At 45.4% G+C, this 15,462-nt stretch overlaps 1 protein-coding gene across 3 annotated transcripts in view; it reads right to left on the bottom strand.

Moving 5' to 3' along the window:
* The window catches only part of PTBP3 (polypyrimidine tract binding protein 3), a 683,480-nt gene extending 677,219 nt beyond the window's left edge, over positions 1 to 6,261 (bottom strand). The window contains exon 1 of one of the 3 annotated variants that reach the window (XM_085641272.1): positions 6,109 to 6,261. In XM_085641272.1, coding sequence (XP_085497398.1) covers positions 6,109 to 6,112 — 4 coding nt within the window. In that variant the 5' untranslated portion in view covers positions 6,113 to 6,261. The remainder of the gene's footprint in view (positions 1 to 6,108) is intronic. The other 2 variants (XM_085641268.1, XM_085641270.1) reach the window with 2 other exon arrangements.
* Between the last annotated feature and the right edge of the window lie 9,201 nt (positions 6,262 to 15,462).

The raw sequence follows: 15,462 nt of genomic DNA, 5'->3' as shown, positions 1-15,462 counted from the left end.
AGTATAGATTTACATGGATTCCTATTTCTGTGCATCTGAATCTACTATTTGCGCACCAGACTGTAGGAGCATTAGCGTTGTGAACTGGGCCCTGCATATTTATTCTTGCTATCAAAGCCACTAAAACAAGAAAATGCACATGGGCTATACTACTTGGTTATTGAGAAACATAAGCATTTCGTTATAACAACAAACAATACTTTTAACCAACAATATTTACACCCCTACTTTAGAAACCCCTTCAATATAATATCAGTTTTGGAAGAGCATGTTTAACAAATCAAAGCAATGGATTCTAAAGGTAATCGAGACAGTGGTTACCAGTTGAAGATTAAAAGAAGCAAAGAATATTCCACAATATTATGCGTAGCGTAACACTAAGTAAAGTTAAACAACATTACAGGACTTGCACGTTTTTATCCAAGGATAACTCATCGGTCACCTCAATAATGTTGGACTCACAGTGAATGTTCATATTCTAGCAGGAAAAGATTGCATGGGAACACACAAATGTATTTTGCAATAAAAGATCGCAACACCAGTGGCAGCTCCTCCACTAAGGCAGAGGAAGACCGTCCCGCTGCTTTCAGCAGTGTAAACAAAGGAAAAATAAAACGATAACTTGTTACTATCATTCTATTTGTTCCTGCTGCAGCATCTTTGCGGGGCTTCTCTGCGCTCAGAGCAGGGGGTGGTGGGCACACTAAGCGTGCAGTGACTGTTTGACCAGCCCTCTTGGGCCAGCCAAATGGTCATGTGCACTTTTCATGTTCCCCACCTTGGCTGGATTACAGGGATGAGAATTTGCCCAGGGTCCCATTCCCTGGCTAAGCGCCGAACCACAGCGCTCAGACCAATCACAACACTGTATTGTAGCATTGAGATTGGTCAGGGGAGCCTGGGTGCTTCCTGTTTCGGCCCAGCGGAGCGACGACAGAGGAGAAACAAGACGTGGCGAGGAGGTAAGTTTTTTTCCCCCCCCCCCCTTTACCCCCACCTTCCGCCCGACCACCCTCAATCCATGTCAGCCGCCACTGCGCAACACACCAGTCTTCACATTACATGGTTGTCTGCAATTCAGTCAGTATAATGATTGTCTCTGCATATATATATGCATTACAGTATTCCCTTGCGTAGAATGCTATTAGTTTCAACATATCGACTTTTTAAATTCATACAAGATAACTATTGGTTCACAACATTTGCATAAGCAATCATTGAGCGGTCGTGCAGGAACTAAAAACATAACATTATACCCCTAAGGCCTAGTCCACACCATTGCCCTAAGAGCCCCACCCCACATATCCATGTCCTTCAAATCATGGTCACACAAGCGTAATATCAGCTCTACCAACAATAGCCTGTTGAGAATACCAAAATACAAGAGAAAGAAGTATGGAAGAAAGCAGTGAGTTATGGGAACTCCGCTTTAGAATTGCATTGACTCTTTTCAATGAGCTCGTCCCACTTATCAGAAAGGCATTGAATACAAAGTTGCTTGTAGAAACCCATGCCAAAAATAGGTGCTATCACCCCCCTCCTCAGTTTGTTTCCTCACCCAAAGTATTCTTAACGTTCTCAGTGAAGACCGTTTGCCTACACCTTCCAACTCTTAATTTACCTTGCAATAGTAATTGGTCATGGCGACTGTCATGCTCCTATTTTACATATCAAATAAATTCAAGTCACTAAATACACGGTCTGATCACAGCTTCCCCTGTGATACAAAAGAGCGAGTATCAATTGTGGTCTCTTTGCATAGTATTTTAACTCCAATGAAAACTGTTTTTTCACTTGTCACATTAGAAATATTTGCTTCCGAGCCTAGGTATGGTGCCTTGATTCTTCACCCGAAACTTTGTAACAAGGTTCGTAGGGGACTTTGAATTATGTACGTCAGTTTGAGATATACGTTTTCTATGATAAAGCATTTAGTCGGTAATGGCTACACAACACTAAATATTGTGTTAGCAAAATGATCAAGGCCACGGTTTGATTTCTTCTGGCTGCTGCGTTTTCACACATTTCTACTTGCTAAATGGTAACCTTCTTCAGTTATAACCATCAGATACAGTTCAAATGCCACAAAGTAAGTTAACTATTTTCACATTGATTTGCAAACATAATGCAGTACATTGGTTAAACATCTTTAAGGAGTAATCTGGCTTTCCTTGGCTGCAAGGATAGGTTGCTTCAAAATACGTCATTGCTGAGTTTTTCCTATCAGTCTTTAGCAAGAACAAAGGTACCTCTCTCATTGAATAATTTACAGTTCTGCTGTCTACCTTGGTTCTGGGGGAAACTCTAGATGGAAATTTGCAAAGAGAATATATGAGATATGAATGAGCATTGTGAACGCGCCCCTTATAATTATTCCCATTTGACATAACTAGAATAATTTTCCCTCTCAACTATTAAAGTAAGAATCCCTCGCAGATTCTTTTCGGCTGTAAGGTGCCAATGAAACATGGGCAGAGTTTTGCAGAATCATATCTGCCGGAACAGGGTTCTTCAAATCCTACTGTACAAAATACAGTTATCAGGGGGATGAGTAAGCATACATGTCATAAGTGTAATCATGCAAGGCGAATACTTCATTGGCATAACCAGTATTACCAATTAAACAAACTGGCAACAAAAATTAAGCAGAAATTACAAATCTGCACACTATCTTCCTACCCACCGTCCTGGGCAGTGCCAAGTGTGATTTTATCTAATTACAAGCACAGGCATGTCCTTCGTACCTCTCTGGGGGTTCTGGTTGTTCTGCAAGTTCAAGACAAATATTTTAATCAGGAAATCTTCGTTTTCCACACCAGATCTGGGAAATGTGCTGTTAATGCCACTGTATACAGTGCATTTTAGGACAATGTGTCCCACGGCCTCTACTTATCCCATGCCAGACTATTAAAGATTCCAATTTCCACTGATAGTTTGAGTTCCCACACTCCATAGTCTCGAAGCATTATTTACGCAAGTTTAACTTCAGACCTCATTAAGATATTCTGCAAAGATTTACTATTGTGCAAAGAACAGGTATCATTGTAGCTCCCTAAACTGCCTTTGTTCTGTTTTGGCTCTCAAGGGAATTACTTTTTAGTACCAGACAGATAATGTACCCTGCAATAGGATTATGAGAAATGGTGCGGCTGAGTGATGCCAGCGCTGACATGGGATGGTAGTAAACCACTTATTTCTTCACAATTTGGTCACATTTCTTAATGTTAATCTTGTGTGAGCAGATGTTTCCAAATCTGACCCACAGACTCAAGTCACACAACATTTTTCTTTCCTCTTCTCAAATAGGTCGACCAAACAGCGAACGACTATACACCTCAAACTGATAGCGGCACATTTACTTTGTGCCACTTATATCTCAGAAGCTTAGGCATGAAATCTCCTCGAAAAGTTCATAAAGAGTGTAAGGGAATTTAAAGAGAGTATAATAACCAGAAGAAATGTACATTTAAAATTCTATGTCACATCCTTTTGATGGCATGAATGATAGCTAGGTCACTTATGACAACAACAAAAACGGTATGCGGTAAATTCAGGGTGAGGTTAAAAAAAAAGTCAAATAGGCCATATGAAGTACAAGAAATGATAAGAGATGTAAATATGTTGTAGTATTTAAAAACCTAGTACAATTTTATCTTTAGTGACATTTGAATAAGTACTGCATTGCAGTTAGTAACTTAATGTCCTGGTTTAGAGGATCCCAACACATACCAATCATTTTCTGTTTTTATATGAAAAGGACTACGCCTATAGACTAGTTAGACAAGATATAAATTTACTAGTAAGTATATTTAAGCATCCTCATACTATGTGTGGTAAGTGTTAAATGTAATTTAACTACTTGAGATTCCAACAAGTTTTTTTTCACCTCTACACTGATGTTCGCTTAACTTGGTATAAACAACCAATGCACAACTCAATTTCGAACTGAAAAGGACATATCCAATATAACTAATTCAGAGATTAAGTTTCAGATGGTGGGGGTTTAGTACTTCAATCCAGCACAACATGTCCACTTCCTCATTTACGAATTGCAATGTCAATACTAAGGAGACTTCCAGATGAGGTGTGGCAGTACTAAAATACAAAGGCTGCACAGAACGCTTTTTGTACTAAACATGCTCTAAATGGGCTTTTACAACAGTGTTTCAAGGAAACACTGCCCTTGATTATTTGGATCAGTTTGAAACAATCTTAGAAATCACTTATTGCAACGCATGCTTCTAGGGAAGAAGAAATGTCTTAATTCTGCAAACGTCCCACTTTTATGTGACCCAGTGACAAGTGTCTGTACGATTTGTTTGCCACCACCTTAAAGCTTGTTCCAAGTACAGATGTTTTCTCATTTTATAATGGGAATTTGAAAAGTAGATAAGACGAGCAGATCCAATCCCAGTATTTAGTGAACAATATGACGGCCAGTAGTTACCAGTCAGCTTCTCTTCTGGCAATCCAAAACCAAGGATCATACAAGCGACATAGCCACAAATCCAACCCATTCTGTACATGCGCAGACACACACACACACACTCCTTACAAATCTCCAAAGGTGCAACACCATCCAGCCCACTGGATGACACTGCAAGAAACATTATCCAAATCAAAAACACCCCCTATCACCCTCAAAGTGGAAGTAACTCAAAACTATAGCCTCAGTAATATGTTTCAAACGTCTCTCTCCACTGAGACAAGCTCAATTTAATCCCTGTCCCAACGCACATCAACATACCCAACATCGGCTCATCCAACGTTTTATTGCAACACAGATTATCACTTCATTATCCACAATACCCACTGCCACACTGAGAAGCCAATCCTCAAAAATAAAATTCTCCCACCACAAAATGAAAAATGCCTTTTTAAGGCTACTGCTGCAAACACATTCATCAACACGGCCTACTACTTAATGTAGCATCACCACCTCTTCAGGTCACATCCCACAACCCTTAAATGACATCCGACCCACGGGCTCATATAGGTATTTTCAGATGGGTAGACCTATGACTTGCATCCAACGCTTCACTTTACGCAACTGAGCTGACAATACTAAACACCAATTCTTTGTATGCAACAACTTAGCCAACTGAAAAAGGACATTTCATCAAGCGGGCTCCAAAATCGTGCTTCATTTTAACCCATTTGTTCAAGTCAGATGTAAATTATGTCAAAAGTGTTGTGACACAGGCCCACAAAAGACAACTTACTATTTTTAATAAATGCTAAGAACTCTAGGTTCGAGTTCTCTCAATCTAGTCTCTTATAATCTTATTCTCCTTCGCCCCAACAATACTAGTTTCTCTAACATCGTCCTTTGATACAATGCAATGTACCTGCAACACTCTTCTCCCTCCAATTTAAAGATTACTGGACACGCTCCCGTCCCCAGAAACACATTAAACGCAACAACTCCCTCTGCTCCAGAAGACCAGACGTAAAACGCCGCTCCTCTCAGCAAAGCACACAACACCACCCCTTTTCCAGTCTAACACTTAACTACAACCCTCAGAGCAACAACCCTTGCCCGTCACAATACAAAGCAACACCACCCACATTTACACAAACTGCAACAGCTCCCCTCACACCAGCACACAGTGCCCTTCAACACACATACACACACACAGGAACTCCTCCTAAAAAATTGAAAAGCAACAGCACTAAAACACAAGACAAAACAGAGCAACATCGCTATTCCGACAGAAAATAATACCAGCATGCTAACATTAACTTATTTTACACGGCGCGTCATACTTTACTTATACAATGCAACACCTCCCTCCCATAAAACATTAACAACTATCCTTATCACAGTACACCATATTCAAAAAACACAACAGCTCCAGTCAGTCCCACAAAACAACCTTAGAGCGATTTAATAACAATCGACAAGACAGTGAGCGAGACCACATCACCCAAAAGCCCTCACCCAGTAAAAACACAGGGAGATATATGGATGCCTAAAGAATGAACACACTTCCTAAAACACTTGGGGGTGCCGTTATGGTCTATTCCCGATGGGAGTATTCTGTTGGGGGGGGGGGGCTCCAGCTGCTCGGGACAAGACGCGGGGGTGGGTTTCGGGCAGGTACTCACCCATCCATGGCACAGGGAGGCGCAGAGAGGAAGCGAGTGTCGGAGGGAGCGGCGCGGATGGAGCAGGGTTGGGGCAGGGAGGGGGCGGCTCCGCCTGCTGCTGTTGCTCTGGGCTGTGTGACAGCAGAAGACACAAAAGACGGACTTGATGAGCGGCCGCTAAGCCACCCCCAGGGCGAGGTTTCCCGGAACTCGCCGTTCTACCCTTCTTGTTTTAGCCAGTGCGTAGCAGCCGCCATCTTGAGGCGGTGCACTTCCTGAAACTGAGCCTCTGTGGAGAGCGAACCCTCCCAAGCTTAGTACGCGAGGAAACCCGGAAGAGAACGTGCTACACCGCCGAGGTTCAACGTTAGCAAGGTTCGAAAAGGAGCATACCTGCCAACATTTCAGAAGAGCAAAGTGGGAGATTAAAAAAAAAAATCGGGAGAATGGGGCCTTGAATAGGGTTACTGTCATGTATGGGCTTTGGACGTGTGCTGCTGCAGGATCGGACATTTGAAACCTTTCAAAAGCATGGAGCGCAATGACAGGCAGAGAGAGGGTGATGCAAGTGTTATGCACTGGCCTGCAGGAGCAGATTGCTGGCAGTGCATACACCACCTTACACAATACCATGCCCTGTCAGCTGAAACCCCGAGGAATCGAGTTTTTGCTTGCAGGAATCGGTAGTCTCCCGCCTGAATCGGAAGGGTTGGCATGTCTGAAGGAGTGTTCTGATGTATAAAGGTGTTATAAAGGACTTGTGACTTAAATCAAAATGTACTATGTCTGGCGAGTGGTGGACACCTGCACTGCTTGTATGGGGGGGCGTCAGGCTAGCTCTTTCCACTTGTAGCAGTAGAATTTTGCAACTATGTTGTTTTTTTATGATGAAGACAAATAGTACACTTTCAAAGCACGCTAAATTAATACAAGTTTGCTTTGGAGGCTTTATGTTTACTTTGGTGGCTTTATAAAAGTGAAGCTAACAATGGCCCAGAGACGCACGCACTAGGAAGGACATTTACACGATCAATTTGGTCATTGACGTGACTAAGTCAAAACTAACAATACAGTAACGACAAACACTACTAACCGAGCCTAGGTCACGTGGTAGTTCCCCGAGATGCTATTCACTGAGAAATTATGAGGACTATATTGGTAAGTAATGCGAGAATTCAAAATTTGCGAACATACGTGACAAGAATTTTCAATTCTATTAAGGACAAGGAGGCGAGGATTATGCTTTCTCATTTCTTTAGTAGAAATGCTCAGCAGCCAATAAAAACACAGTAGATAAACGAAAAAACTACAATATCCATAAATCCCAGGGTATCACGTGACCAACCATACAGATCATAGTATAAAAGGTCATATAGAAAGTACCACATCCTCTTTCTTTGTGGAGGAAAAAACAGTTCAAGAAAAAACAGGAAGTCCAAGAACAATGTTGAACATCAGGGATAAAAGACCATCAGCAACAGCATAAGTCCATATTGAAGAACACAAGACCTGACGACCGCAGGATCTTGGAAACAGAAGAGCACCGAAGGCAGGATAAACCAGATGGAGACAGTAACACCGTTACTTCGGGTCAGACCCTGAAAAGAGACTGACTGCCGTAATACACATCCAATATATAGTATAAAACACAATAGGGGGGAATTAGAGAAACAATGAATTATACGAAACATTGTGCATATTCAAAAGGTAACAGTATAAATGCATAATATGTATATAACAATAACAACGGGTGGGATAATCCTCGCCTCCTTGTCTTTAATAGAATTGAAAATTCTTGTCACGTATGTTCGCAAATTTTGAATTCTATGTCAGGACAGGAGGCTCCGATTATGCTTGTTCAAAGCTGATCCACCACTACAGAAGAAATATGATCAATTGGCTTGTAATAGAAGGTTTTAAACATAGAATCAGAAGACCAATCTGCGGCCTTCATGATGTCCAACAAAGTAACACCCATCGAGAATGCCCTAGAAGCCATAGCCCCACGTGCCGAATGAGCACCAAAAATGGAAACATCAATGCCGGCTTCAGACATGAGCCATCTAACCCAACGAGACAATGTAGCTGGGGTAACAGGGCGAAAAGGCTTCTGCAAAGCAATCAACAGTTGACCCTGCACATCTGAACGTAAAGGAGCAGTACATACCTCATAATCCTTGACGCATTGGACAACGCAAAGGTTGGGATGGTTAGGAAAAGAGGGATAGGTAATCAAGGAAGTATTTGTTTTGGTACGTCGGGAAAGACGAAAAGTGACACCTTCAGGTGTAAAACTGCGACCTGCCAAGTCCAAAGCACGAACATCAGACACTCGTCTGCAAGAAACCAGGCATAACAACATGGTCAGTTTGGCCGATAATTGTTTGCGTGAGAGCAAAGAATTGGAAGGCCAGGCTTCCAAGAACCTCAAAACAATGGATACATCCCATAAAGACGCGTATTTAGGACATGGAGGAGTCGCCAGACGGATACCCTTAAGCAATTTAGTAATCAAAGGGTGCTCACCCACGGGTTGACCATCAATAGGAACATGGCCTGCCGAAATGGCGGAACGGAAATTATTAACCGTCCGATAAGCCAAACCAGAGGAAGCCAGAGACGCTAAAAAGTTAATGATTAGACATACATCCGCTGCAGCGGGATCAGTTTCCCGTTGAACACACCAATCACACCATCGTCTCCAAGAGCCTGAGTAGCATTTGTGAGTGTTGGGTGCCCAGGATCCACTGTTAAACTTGCAAGCGTCTCGTGAAAGGCCTGGGACCGACCAACGGTCCCCGAAAGTCGCCATGCCAGAAGACGGAGAGAGCCTGACTGGATCAGGGGATGCGGATTGCCGAGAGGGTCCAGTGTCGGGATCCCACTGGTTTCGCTCCTCAGGATGACGCTGAAGCTTAAAGGGGTCCACCTCCCATCTGCCCCTAGTCCGGCGGATGTGTAATACACTCGGACGAAAGGGGTAGGTGAGCGAGGGAAGGACGGATAGGGACGGCTGGGCGGGAGATCTGTGAAATAGACAAACACACAATGAGTGATGGCTCCCTTTACCCCTTTCCCTGGCTCCCCCTTGTGTGTAGCTCTCTTACCGGTCGTCTCTTTCCGTCTACTGTGGAGGGAACGAGAAGGGTTGTCTTCTCCTCCTTTCCGAGCGCACGAAGGTCTCCAGCACCGTTACGTCACGGAACTGTAAGAACCTCGCTGTGGCGATCAGATTCGCGGAAGAGGTTGGTCTTGTCAGGTGTCTGCGCTGCTACTCTAGGCTCAGCAAGGTCTTGAGCCGAGGAGCGCAATGCTATGGGAAAGCTGTGGCCCGGAAATCCGTGGGCGCTGCCTGCGGCGTTTCGCTGCTACTCAATGCGCCAGGAGGAGCCGGGAGCAGAGGAGCGAAACCCCCAGGTGGAGATGCCCGGAAATCCGTGGGCGCTGCCTGTGGCGTTGCGCTGCTACTCAATGCTCCAGGAGGAGCCGGGAGCAGAGGAGCGAAACCCCCAGGTGGAGATGCCCGGAAATCCGTGGGCGTTGTCTGCCTCTTAGCGCTCTCCCTCGATGGTCCGAGGTCGCGTCTAAGGCGAAAGGGCTAAAGTCGGGCAGTTCCTGTCTCAACTACTCACAGGCTGCCGAGCGAGGAACAAGAAGCAGTAGAGGCGTGGTCGGAGTCTCTCGTGGTCTGGAGTTCAAGCCGCTGAGGAGAACCATCCGCTCGGGTCTTCCGGTATCGAAGGCTTCAGAGAATCATCGGCACTGCTTCCCCGGAATTGGCCGCTTTTCAGCGTTTCCGGCAGCGCGAACTGTCACGTGGGACGGGAACTACCGGGAGTTCTGGGGGATGTAGTTCTTGCGGTCGCCGAGTTGCTCGGCCGTAGTCCAGGGGTAGAGGAGATGCGTCACTCAGCGCCACCCGAGCGCGGATCGTGACACCAGCAAGAGATTCCACTTCTGGGGAAGAAGGAGCGGCGCTGCACAACACATTTCCAGGAGAACTGGGAACCAAGCTTGAGCCCTCCACAGAGGAGCAATCAGAATCAGTTCCGACTGATAACGCTTTGTGCAAACCAGGACTCTGGGAATCATCATGAACGGGGGAAAGGTGTAGCACAGAAGGGGAGGCCAGGTCTGTAGAAACGCGTCCGTGGCCAGGGCCTCCGGATCCGGCCTCCAACTGAAGAACCGAGGAAGCTGAGTATTGAGACGAGAGGCAAACAGGTCGATGTGACATAGGCCCCAAACCCGACGAAGAGAACGGAATATGCGAGGGTGAAGCCTCCAATCACTGAAGTCCCGAAGGTGACGCAAATGCCAGTCCGCAATCTGATTGTTGCGACCGGGAAGGTACTCGGCAATAACAGTGATCTTCTTCTGTAGACAAAAATGCCAAAAGTCTTTGGCGATCTCCGCCAAAATCTTTGATTTTGTGCCGCCCAACTTGTTGACATAACGAACCGTGGACACATTGTCCATGCGGAGAAGAATGCAACAGTTGGAGCGAAGAGGAGTGAAACACCGGATCGCAAAGGACCCCGCCAGGAGTTCCAGGCAATTTATGTGGAGAGTTAACTCGTGAGGAGACCACCGACACCCCGTCGAGATTGGACCGCACCGGGCTCCCCAGCCCCACAGACTGGCATCGGACTCTATCACCATCTCCGGAGAAGAGCCGAACAGAGCTCGCCCATTCCAGGCTTCCATGTGGTCTAACCACCATTGCATCTCCCCTTTCGCCTCCTCTGAGAGAGGAATTTGATCGGAATAGCGAAGACCATTCTGGAGATGACGGATCTTCAATCGTTGAAGCGCCCTGTAATGCAGAGGGCCCGGAAAAATCGCCTGAATCGAAGACGCCAATAGACCGACGACACGTGCTATGGATCTCAACGATACAGTCTGTTTGGAAATAATCGAAGCCAATTCCCTCTTGATGTAGCGAATCTTCTGGTTGGGTAAGAGAAGCTGACAGGTCAGAGAATTGATCTGGAAACCTAGAAAGTCTATCACTTGAGATGGGATGAAAACAGACTTCTGAGGATTCACCAGAAAACCCAGAGATTGTAACAGGTCGATCGACCATTCCAGATGCGAAATCAACTTGCGAGGACAATCTGCCAAGATCAGAATGTCGTCCAAGTATACAATCATGCGGACCCCCGAGCACGCAGGCATTCCGCAACAGGCTTCATAAGCTTCGTGAAGCACCAAGGAGCTGACGAGAGGCCGAACGGGAGAACCTTGTATTCGAACCAGTTCCCCTGCCATTGGAACTGAAGAAACCGACGATGGGGGCTGAAGATTGGAATTGATAAATACGCATCTTTGAGATCTAGACGAACCATCCAATCCCCTTCCCGGAGAAGATCACGCAACAGATGGATCCCTTCCATCTTGAAATGGCGATAAACTACCCCTCCGTTGAACTCCTTCAGATTGAGAACCAGACGGGATCCGCCCCCTCGTTTCTGAACCAGAAACACTGTGCTCACAAAACCTCTTGGATGCCGGGAGGTCTGAAGAATTGCCCCCTTTGCGAGAAGGGAATCTATTTCCGCTGAAATGAACTCCTGATCCTGAAGAGAGAAAAACAACGGGGTGGGAGGGAGGAATTGAGGCTGGGGCTGGTAAAACTCTATCTTGTAACCCTGAAACGTTTCCAGCACCCAAGCATCGTTGGAGATCAGCTGCCAATTGTGGAGAAAAAATTGGATCCTGCCCCCCAAAACCACCTCGGAAGTTGAAATTAACCTCACCTGAAGTGTTGGAATCCTGGTGACCTCCTTGATGTCCTCCGAACCGACCTTTCTTAAACTGTCCTCTCCCTTTGCGAGAGGGATAGAAGTTGGAACGGGTGGAGAATCCAGAATCCTGACCACCCCCTCTGTGGGACTGGAATCCTCTTTTGGAATTCTGCTGAGAGCCACGGCCGAACGAGCGCCCCCTATGTCGTCCGCCCTTTGCAAAAACTGGCCGAAACGCTCGCCGCAGCGAGGCCTGAGCCTTGTCAAGGCCACTGAAGGTGGCCACAAAATGCGTAAGCTCCTTTAGGAACGGCTGACCAAACAACTGCCCCTGAGCCAAGGGGCCGGACTCAGAAGACGAGAGCTCCGCCAGCTTCGGTTCGAGTTTGAGAAGAATGGAGCGGCGTCGCTCACAAGAAATTGCACAGTTTGCATTGCCCAACTGGCAAATAGCCCTCTGGGACCACTCAATGAGCTCATCCGGATCCACAAGAGCTGAAGACTCCTTGGCGAGAACACCCAGATCTAGGATTTTTGTAAGCGGGCCCAATAAATCCAACACTTTGTCTTGACAGGCACGCCAGGACCTGTCAAGACCCTTCTTTGGGTCTTTGGCGTACTTTTTGAGATAAGTGACCATAGTAGGATCCACTTCTGGGGTATCAGCCAGATGGTCAGCCAAATCAGGGCGTGGACACTCGGATCTCAGGCGGGCCCTGACATCTTTTTCAAAAGGCTGGCGAATATGAGCCTGGACGTATTCTGCCACTGCGGGAGATGATAACCCCGAAGAGGAATTTGGATGAATCATATCAGAGGGTTCAAAAGTAAGAATAGGGGGATGTGAGGGAGCATCCACAAAGTGCTCTTTACGAGCCTTCTTCCGTGGAGGAGGCTCAATTTCAGATGAAGCTGAGGAATGAGTATCATCGGCATCCGTCTCCGGGAAGGCGGCGAACGAAGTCGCCTTAGGAGTGGACTTGTCTGACAAACCTTTTGCCAACTTTTTAAAATCAGATTTGTGTGGGTTCACAGGAGATTTAGAGGATGCACGAACAGCCGGTAACCAACCCTGTTGTTAAGCGTAAAGAGATAAATGGCGTTTTAAGGGATTAATGGCCCGAACAAGTGCCTTGTTAACCGACTGTTGCACACCCTGATCCAAAGCCTCAACCAAATCATGCTCCAAAGAGCCAGAGGCATCATCGTCAAAGTAAAAGTCATCTTCATAATAATACTCCTCCATAATGACACAAAAGTGCAGCAAAATATAATGCCCACAAAGATGACAAATATCAATAGTGGCCAAAGGCACAATGCAGGGGGAGTGAAAAACCCCACAGCAAGCCAAAAGTGCAGGAAGAAAACCTGAACACAGTGCAAAAATTAAATGTGGAGGGAGGGCTTGCTGTCACTTGAAAAACTAGCACTCTAGGCAAAGCCTATGAAAATTATACAGCCCAAAAGATTTTTTATATCAAATGGGCGTCTTTGGGGCTCAAAACCAGGCTGTGGGCAAAGGGTGCTGCAAGCGACCGTTCTGTGATGAATATTTCGTCCGTTGATAAGAAAATATGGCCGCCGCGCATGCCTGGTAACGGCCGCCCGGAATTGACGAAAAACGGAGTGCTCGCAGGCAAAGCACGAGCCTCCAAACCCCTGTCTCCCTCTCCACTTTTAACACGAGGCACGGGCGCAAGCGCCCGGCTCAGGGAGGTGGAACAAACATCACGCTCCCCGCAAGCAAAACGAACGCGGCGAGCGAAGAGCCGACAATGCAAACGGGTACCATGGAAACCGACAACAACCATAGCGCGGCAACGCGCGTATGAGCGCCCGAGGGAATTTAACATGCATGAAAAGTAATATCAAAACACATGCAACAAAGTAACAAATAAAGAAAGAATCACTTAACTGGCTGCGGAGCAGCAAAGAAAGAGGATGTGGTACTTTCTATATGACCTTTTATACTATGATCTCTATGGTTGGTCACGTGATACCCTGGGATTTATGGGTATTGTAGTTTTTTCGTTTATCTACTGTGTTTTTATTGGCTGCTGAGCATTTCTAGTAAAGAAATGAGAAAGCATAATCGGAGCCTCCTGTCCTGACATAGAATTGCTGTCTCCTCCCTCTCCCTCCTCAGAGTCCTTAACACTGAGGATGTAGCAACTGACGGTGCACATGCAAAAAAATCGTAGTGCATTTCACAAAAGAAAGTTAAATGGATGTTCATTTACCCCCTAAACAATAGCCATAACGAGGCAGTAAAGTCTTAACAGGATCGTTTAGCACACAAATATTGCCAAAGAGACAGATGAGGCTACACGAAAAACTGCGCTGAAAAGTTGCTTTTAATACACTAAGCTCATAGTGAGTTATAAAAGTGAGAGAAGCCCAGAAGCACTTCAGATGTCAAAAATAGAAACCCCCTTGCCGGAAGTTATATCGTAGCATACTGCCAACCCTCCTGATGCAGACAGGACTACCGATTTCCAGGCTAGTCTCGTTCTTCGATTCCTCAATTCGAAAACCTTATTCCTTTGGTGGCTTCAGCCAACCGGGACTGGTCTAGTGAGACTTGTAGTATTCACTGCCAGTAACCTGCTCCTGCAGACCAGTGCACAGCATTTTTATCATGACTCTCTGCCTGCCATACGCTTTCTCCGAGCCTGACGGGTAAGGGAAAAAAATATGTATCTGCATTTCGGATATTCTGTTCTGCAGCAGCACACTTTCAAGTCCCATACATCACAACAAAAGGAGCACAGATGATGGACGGAATGCAGAGAAAATCAAACATTCACCCCCAGTCAATAGATCTGGTTTAAATTCATTGTTCTTTTGTTCACCATGCCACCCCAGTTTAGACCCAGCCATATGCAAATCAGTCGACCCTGTGCCTCATGGGAACAGTTCAGACCGAACTACCATGCCAGCTCCTCCCTGGACCAGAAGCAAGTGTCATGGGACCGGTTTCGGGGCATCACTCCTGATCCAGCAATTCAAGACTATAATTTTCCAAACACTAGGCCCATTTCTATTACCCAACAAAGCCCCCTCACGCTGGGTTCGGTATATTTTCAATGACTATACAAGACTTACAAATCTCCAAAATAGTATTCTCGTTTTCTAATTTAGCAATGCAATCTTTATGCAGTTGAATACATTTGGCAAAATAATACTCTAAAAGAATCGCTCTTAATAAAGACAGACTCATTTGTAAATTTATAAAGTTTATCTAAATAATGTGAAATTTATGCTCTTTATACAAGCACACATAGATCGTCACAAGGAGAACAAAATCAGAAGAGAAAATGACAAATTCATATCAATGACAATGCATAAAGGAGTGAATAGACAAAGAGATAAAAGATTATTTGCAAATGATTAAGCAAATTCAGTTTTCAGTCTGTACTAACAGAAATAGGAAATCTACTCTCTGGCCATGAGAGCAGCAAGGCCCCTCAAGAAGATTTGAAGAGGCAAAGACTAATTCAGGAATCTGTAAGCAAGAACAGGACAGCAAACCGACGACAGCGACGATCTCCCAACCGAACAATCCTACAAACTCCTCCCACCAGACATCTCAATTATACCCTAAAACCCAAATGTCCAACCCTCA

This window comes from Triturus cristatus, chromosome 2_2 (genome assembly GCF_964204655.1).
Source record: "Triturus cristatus chromosome 2_2, aTriCri1.1, whole genome shotgun sequence".
Lineage (NCBI taxonomy): Eukaryota > Metazoa > Chordata > Amphibia > Caudata > Salamandridae > Triturus > Triturus cristatus.
This window is presented reverse-complemented; position numbering and strand designations above follow the sequence as displayed.